Source organism: Sardina pilchardus, chromosome 15, assembly GCF_963854185.1.
Source record: "Sardina pilchardus chromosome 15, fSarPil1.1, whole genome shotgun sequence".
NCBI lineage: Eukaryota > Metazoa > Chordata > Actinopteri > Clupeiformes > Clupeidae > Sardina > Sardina pilchardus.
In genome coordinates this window covers 3,705,712-3,713,841 of record NC_085008.1, presented here as the reverse complement: position 1 = coordinate 3,713,841, position 8,130 = coordinate 3,705,712, and the positions used below count along the sequence as shown (strand labels likewise).

At 40.7% G+C, this 8,130-nt stretch overlaps 1 protein-coding gene across 1 annotated transcript in view; it reads left to right on the top strand.

Moving 5' to 3' along the window:
- Positions 1-6,982: 6,982 nt before the first annotated feature.
- ptprc (protein tyrosine phosphatase receptor type C) overlaps positions 6,983-8,130 on the top strand; it is a 36,014-nt gene continuing 34,866 nt past the window's right edge. The window contains exons 1-2 of the mRNA XM_062555650.1: positions 6,983-6,995; positions 7,159-7,262. Coding sequence (XP_062411634.1) covers positions 7,199-7,262 — 64 coding nt within the window. The 5' untranslated portion in view covers positions 6,983-6,995; positions 7,159-7,198. The remainder of the gene's footprint in view (positions 6,996-7,158; positions 7,263-8,130) is intronic.

The window sequence follows — 8,130 nt, the reverse complement described above, 5'->3', positions numbered from 1 at the left end:
TCGAACAGCTAAGGGGGTTTTAGGCACTCCGCTTCGCGTCGTGCCTAACAACGCCCCTTAGCTGTTCGATTATACAGTATAACGCACGGACTCGAGTGGCTTATTGCTTAAATATGCAGCATATGTGTAGAGCAGTAGAATATGGTACTCAAGTTACTATTGTAGCCTACAAGGCATGTTCTGCTGTGAGGTTCAGAATTAGAAACATACCAAATTGATGTTTTTATTCCAGCTATCAAAGTGGGCAAGCAACATTGACCCAGCAATGATCACCATCAATCTCAACAGTTCTAACAAATGTACATCTATCCTGGCAATTGTGCCTCTCTACTGTAGGGGGAGCTCAAGAGCAATTATTCTTTAGTGCTGCTTAAAAAAAAAAAAAAAAAAAAGAAGTTTGAATAACAGTAGAGATTGAACTGTGTAGGTGATTGACACATCAGGGAATTTTCTGATGTGTCAAAGCAACATTGACCCAGCAATGATCACCATCAATCTCAACAGTTCTAACAAATGTACATCTATCCTGGCAATTGTGCCTCTCTACTGTAGGGGGAGCTCAAGAGCAATTATTCTTTAGTGCTGCTTAAAAAAAAAAAAAAAAAAAAGAAGTTTGAATAACAGTAGAGATTGAACTGTGTAGGTGATTGACACATCAGGGAATTTTCTGGTGAGGGGCATTTCTATACATTACCAGATATGCTTATTATATCAGTCTACCAAGCACTTGAGCAAGCTTTGGACGTAATTGTTCATCTTCACACCAAAATGGTGCATAGTGCAGTGTGGCCTGTGTGCACTCGCCTGAGCACAGTTTCATAAGACGTTGAGAGAACTGAGCCCCAGAGCACATGGTGTGAAAACCACCACTGCCCACTCCTTCCTGCAGGCCCATCTGCCCTGGGCCGGCTAACGGCTGCCTCTGTCAGGCTGTTTCCTCGCCCTGTCCCGGGGTTAAAGGTTAGTCTACCTTGCGCTTGGTTACATAGGGCGGGTCGTCAGACGGGACACCCTTCAGTCCTTCACTCATTCCACCCGCTGGGCTCAGCAAGCACGTTCCTGGGGGTTGCCGGGGGAGACCGAACGCTCAGTGTTACCACAGTGCCCTCCTGTGGCCACTGATGAGACTAAAAACTCTGAACCGTTTCAGTTAGGGAGTGTCGGTTTGGTTGTTTCCACTTAAAGGTGAAACTAATTTCTTTGTCAAGCATTATTTATCAAATATGATAAAAAAAAATTCTGTCAGGTATAGCGCTACTTTTCTGCCCGTTTCTGATAAAACTGTGAGAAGAAAGAGAAACGCTTTGTCACAGGAAGACAGCATGAGGAAGTGAAACTGCGGTCCCTCTCACCAAGGCCTGTCTTCTTTCTTTAACTCTGTCAATCTCTCCGTTTCTATCTTTACAGTACATGTTCTCATGAGTGCAGATGAACTCCTGCGTGCCACACGCTTCACTGCTGCTGGCTGTATGCTGCTCTGCTGTGGTGCATGGGGTTGCACCCATGCAGGACTAGGCCAGAGGAGTAGCTTTGCACCACACCGAGGGTGTGTATGGTACATTTTTGAACTCCGACTGTTGAAAAAAAAAAAAAAATACTGCAGCATCGCACAACACACACATGCAGATCTCAGAGTGTCTAACGGGGCATACCGTATCGGCAGCCATAACTTAATGTGCAATTACATCTTGTAACACACTAACAACAAATGTTCAAATATTCAGATACAGCAAATAATGATTTTATACAGAGCATAATATCAACAACAACATTTAACACACATCATGCGCTCATTTAGACCTATACAGGGGCTCAAATAGTCCCAGCAAGAGCAGCAAAACCCTAAAGAACAAAATAGGTGACAAATTACAGTCTGGTAAAATGACACTCACGCCACTCTTTTAAACACTGAGGTGCGAATGTTGACTTAACACCATATCTGAAGAGCTAGTTGTAATTTCCGTCTCCTGTCCTGAGCAAAGCAAGTTGAGTGTTGCGTGGAAATCCAAAGTCCCGCGATTACATGTATATATTATGTTATTTTATGACAAAAAAGGACCATATATGCCCTGAATGCTTCCTGAAAATTTTGAAAAATTTACCTAAAACTAAAATAATCAGCTATCAGTTATCTGACCGACTAAGTATGTATTTCCTCTCAGCGTTTCCGGTGTGGACATATTTAGCCTTTCACTTTTAATCCTTTTAGAGCACAAACGTTAATTTACAGTAACAGTAGCTAAGCACACGTAGGCCTACAGCACAAAAGCACAAAAGACATGTGTATTAGACATTTGCTGGCACAAGCTCTAAGTGTTGGATGCTGTCCTTCAGCAGTGATGCCACAAAAGTCAGTTCTATGCCATCATTAGTATCAGTTTTATCAGTGCATCCCACAGTCCACACATGGTCACAAAACCACTAGATTTTTTTTTATTTGTCTTTGAGACAAGATCTTCATGTGGGCAATATGGTTTAAAGGTGCAGTCTGCAAATCTATTTCCAGACACCTACCAAATTCAGGTAATTGCTGAACACTATCCTCTAGCTGTCTATTAAGGGATTGCAGTAAACACACAGCCGTTGAGTAATACCAAATTAAATGTGACCTGCATCTCTAACCCTTTTGGATGTAACTTCTGTTGCTCTTTGATAAGTTTCCACCGATGACATTTTGTTGACTGATTTTTACATCAAGCACCATGGATATTTAGATACATGTGGCAATGGGGCAACCAGATGAGCCTGATTACTGTCTCCCATAGAATGGACCAAGGTTCAAAGGCCAACTTCTGATTGTGAGAGACGTCATGTTCAAAAAGACAACACTCGGTGTGTGTGTGTGTGTGTGTGTGTGTGTGTGTGTGTGTGAGAGAGAGAGAGAGAGAGAGAGAGAGAGAGAGAGAAAGACAGAGAGATCCATGGCACAAGTTTATGAGAGCTTGACACAGATGTTGATGTAAGAGGAACAACAGTGACCATTTCCCAGACTTCTCTTTTGCCAGGCCCTGTTCTCAGACCACAAGTCACACATCTATCACAGAAGCACATGTCTGTAATGCTGTATATAAATTAATATTAAACATCATGGAAATATGTATAAACATGTATGGATGATTTGGACACAGGCTCAGGTCACCAGTCAGTTGCACATTACATTGAATGTTGATGCTTTGACAGACTGGCCAAATATATGTAGGATAATGTTGCTTTTGTGAATCCAAGCAAAAGGTATGAGCCCTATAAAACCTACATTGGGAAAAGCTTGAGAAAGTGGGTGAGAGAGAGAGAGATAATCGGTCTTTCTTTTCTTCCTGTTCCCTCTCTCTCTCTCTCTCTCCCTCTCAGTATCGTATGCGAAGCAAGCCCCTCCCTCTGCTCTCAGACACATAAAAAGGAAACCAGTTAAAAATAGAGGTGGACTAGGGCCCATCATGCCGTGCAAAGGGCCATAGCGTGCAAACATGGCTACTCTTGGCTGAGTCAAAGCTGAGAACCCGCGGACAAGGTACATGACTCATGGCAAATAGCAATGGGAATATGTGTATGGGCAACTGACTTCAAGTTCCAAACTGACTAACGGACTTCCAATCCAGGCCTTAAAGGCCCTTCATTGTTTATTAATGTCTGAAACACCTCTAAATAAACTTTTTCTTACACATGAGGAAAATGAGTTCATCAAATTGCATCCATTTTAGCCCACTAACCAGGTCTCATGCCTTTGGTTCTCTTTGTGTTTTATTTTCATTGTTCATCTGTTCATCAGTTACAATTGTGGTCACAGAAGAGAGTGACTAAAGCATGCAGAGTGGGTGTCAACGGTGGGCTGCTGAGATCCGAGCAAACGATGCAAACACAGCCGAACACTTTTCTTCATTTCTGTTGATGGATGTGGCTCAAATAGCCTGAGGCTGTACCAGTATTATTTTAGTTCTTGTGTGTGTGAGCACATGCGTGTGTACACTGACCACTGATACTTGTTTTGTCAGCCATTATAAAAAGAAATAGACAAACCCAAGTATTGTTTGCCTGCATGTTATTGGTAATGGCTGCCTTGACAGTGTTGAGCTAAAACATGCTAATATGCAGTAGATCCCCGGTACCCATGCAAGTCTTTTGATAACTACTGTGGTACCTCTAGATGGATTCTGTAAGACTCTTATCATTGTGCTATATGAATACAACTACACTATATTATCTTACTATCTTTATCTCTTTACAAATTCTTTATGCACAACCTAGTTGTGGAAAATAAAAAGCCGTATAAAAGACCAGATCATTTTGGAGCAATGACAAGATGAAGATCTCATTAATATGTGGTATCTGAAAGTAAAATGAACAAATTAAACAGGAATTTTGCAACAAATGATGGTTGATCTCGGTAATCTTATTCTGTTAAACTTCACAGTGTAACATGACTCAGCAATGAAGGATGCATGGAGGCTGGACTGTCCCACTGTTTCTCCAAGTCAGTGACAGCAGGTCATTTTTTATGAGCAAACGCATGTGAACTTTCCTTGACTCTAATCCTGTAAATGAGTAATGACGAGTTTCATATTATTTTTAATAAAGTGTGACAGGAATGTTTTTGGCAGCTACTCATCTTCACAGTTACATTCTCTGTATGTCATTGACTTTAATAGCCACTGCTACTGATGCTAATAAGAGTACTTTAAAGGCAATTTGGAAACAGAAATAAACGTATTAGCATTTATGTATCTGGATTAGCAGCTGACACCTGAAAATATAACAACTGTTTGACAGTCAGATAAAAAAGAGGCCTATGTAGTAATAAAATAATTATTATTATGTTGTGGTGTGGTGGGGTCAACGTGTGGGGTGGCCCTAATTCTGTGAAACAGGTACCACTACTATTTTATCTTGAGTCAGATCTGGTTATGACATCCAGTCTGCTCTTCCTAAGAGTGACTGTATATATGAAGACTGAAAACCATGCAGAACAGAAATTCAACCTGTGTTTGTGTGAGAGAGAGATAGAGAGAGAGAGATAGAGATAGATAGATAGAGAGAGAGAGAGAGAGAGAGAGAGAGAGAGAGAGAGAGAGAGAGAGAGAGAGAAGAAAATGAAGTGTCTCACTGTCTTTCTGTATCCCTTGGCAATGTAGCCTGTATGATATATTTTAAGAACGCTGTGGGAGGGTGTGGGGTGAGGGAATAAAGAGATAAAACTCTTTTAGTTTACTCGGAATTAGCTGCTTTTTACTTCCGCAAACGAGGTGAGAAACAGAACCATTTGCAGGAAGTGGTAGCTTACGTCATGGCTTGCATGCAAAAAAATGTCTCACAGTAACTTTATAGAACTCCTGGGTGGGGGGTATTAGGCTATGGTGACAAAGTAAAGAGGAAAAAACACATCTGGTTTAATTTCATGACTACGAAACATTGATATCCATAAGTGATACAGATGAAAAGGTGTTTGATATCCTCATACCTAAATTCATTTTGTTTGTAATGATAACTTTGTAAAGGGAAATGCAAACCAGGCCAGACACTAGGGCCACTTCAACAAATGTCCACTGTAACATTCAGAAATGAAAGACAGATATAGCAAGCTGAAAGAACAACAACTTCTCTAAAGGAGCATAAGAGGACAGTAGGCTACTATAGTTTTTAAATTCACCCAGCTTTGGTATTAAACTAAATTGTGTAGTAATCTGGTTAGTAATTAGAACCACAGAAATTGACACAAATATATCTGAATTATTCACATGTAATACTATATCTGTAATTTCATATTAGATCTTCCGTGGAAAATTGTGAAGTGCATTACACCAAACCAACAATTTTGCACACTTTACCCAAATCTGTAAATACATCTGAAAACCATGTCTGTCTGGATGCTAGTACTTCATTTGTCCTGACGGATTTTTTGCCTCTGCATTTAACCCCTCCAGAGGTTATGTACGCACATACACACACGCATACACTCAGTCACACAGACACACACACACACACACACACACACACACACACACACACACACACACACTATGACCTATGAGCAGTGCGCTCACCAGGAGCAAATTCCGGTATCAGCGGAGCAGTTGGGGAGGTTAGGCGCCTTACTCTATGGCACTGTTCAATCACACTCCCCACCCACAAATCGATGAACTGACCGATCAGTCGTAAGTCTGATTAACCTCTCACTAGTCTCACTAACCAGCAGGCCTCAGAGTTTACCAAACCAAGGCAGAGTTGGTTTAGTAAACTCTGAGGCCTGCTGGTTGGTGAGACTAGTGAGAGGTTAATCAGACTTACGACTGATCGGTCAGTTCATCGATTTGTGGGTGGGGAGTGTTCACCCCCCATTTTGTCTTGGGTCTATTTGTCTAATGTGTCCGCTAATTACATTTATGATAATATTAATTTATTCTATAGCCTACTGTCATTATACAGTGCATGTGCTCAGTGTCAAAGCATGGGATATTTATCATTCTCAAGTAACTGCAAGCATTTTGATACACATCAAAGAAGAGAATGACAAACTTCGAAATTGTGACCATAGACAACATGGCTATGTTACAAGGACTTTCTGAAGTCTATTATAGTACCCACCTCATCTAAACCTTGAGGATGCTTTGCTCAGAGAACTTCTGCTAGTCAACTTATACTGTATATTTACTTGAGGCTGATGTATATTGCACATTTTCTATTGCTGTTAGCTGCATCATATTGGCCTTTTTTACCCCACTCATCAGGAACTGATAATAAGGGTGGGTACACTTTCGATTTGATGTGACCCATTGCATCTTTTAAGATGGTTATGTGCATCTGTAATAAAGAACACACAAGCTCTTGAACTTTAGCCTTCTGGCTGCTTTGCTTTGTGATTGCAGTTGAGAAGAAAGTGGAAGACAAGAGATTGTGGCGTAGCTCAAAAAATCAACTTCCTGTTAAGAAAGGGCCACAGCTCCACCAAAGTTACTGCCTCACTGATGTCACTTGATGCGTTCGTCGTCTAGGAGTAAGACCGGGTGAGGATTTAAGGGTAAAAAGACACAGGAAGGTGCCAAGACAGATAAGAGGCAACATAGAAAAGAGACGTATGTTTTTCCATATTTAATAGATGTATTAATTTGTTTAGGAAGTTCATAGGGCCTTTTGAATTACAAGAAGTCTTGTGTCGCTCTTCAACAGGACATATGGTCGCTTAGCCAAGCGCCAACAGCTCTTGGTCATGGCGCGTCTCTCTGGACTAAAGGGCCTCTTGACTCTTGCCATCCTCATCTCCTCGACTCAAGGTAAGCGCACGCTTTCTTGTGAAAAGTCATTATTTTCTGTTTGTTATTTTTAGTCATGGCACATTTTTGTCGGTTTAGTATTGTTGCTTTCTTCATGTTATGTTAAGCAAAGTCAGAAGACTTTGTTTTAGAAATGAGTGTTATCTGTTTTATAAGAGGTACAGTTATAGATGTTTGATGTTGATTATGTGAAGGTTTCACATTTCTTACGTTGATGTGTTTGTTCATAGTCTGTTCATGCATTGGTGTGAATGCCACAGCTTATTTCACCACACTTGTAAGAAACGAGAACTAACATGATAATGTCCTTAAGAGATATATTGATAAGGCTAATGAGTAAATAATAATAAATAACAACACAAATGTGCTTGAGCAAGACCAAATTAATAAAAAAAAAAAGGAAGGATGTTGAACGTATTCATGGAAGAGTAGAGAATAGTGAAATTATTTGAACAGTCTACTTTCTCAGCCTCCACTTCCTTGGCTCTGTTAGCTTTCATGTGTCCTATAGACACGCAGTAAACCTGAGGCGATGTGCTCAGATTGATGACTCTGTGACAGAAAAAAGTGTGAAACCCCTCATATCTCATAGGAGTGACATTGTCTGTGGTGCAGGGTTGAAAGTCTCCTGTTCAGGTGTCTTGACCTTGGGGATGCGCTGCAGAAAGATTAGTGTCTGGGTGTGTCCCCCATCACTGCTTTCACTTCAACCAAAAAGCAAAAATGTCACTTGGGAGGCCAGTACAAACCTTTCTCTCTCTCTCTCTCTCTCTCTCTCTCTTTTTATTTCTTTCCTTCTTTATTTGTTTCTTTCTCTCCCTCTATCTTTTTATTCTTTCTTTGTCTTTTCGTGTCATTTCTTTCTGTC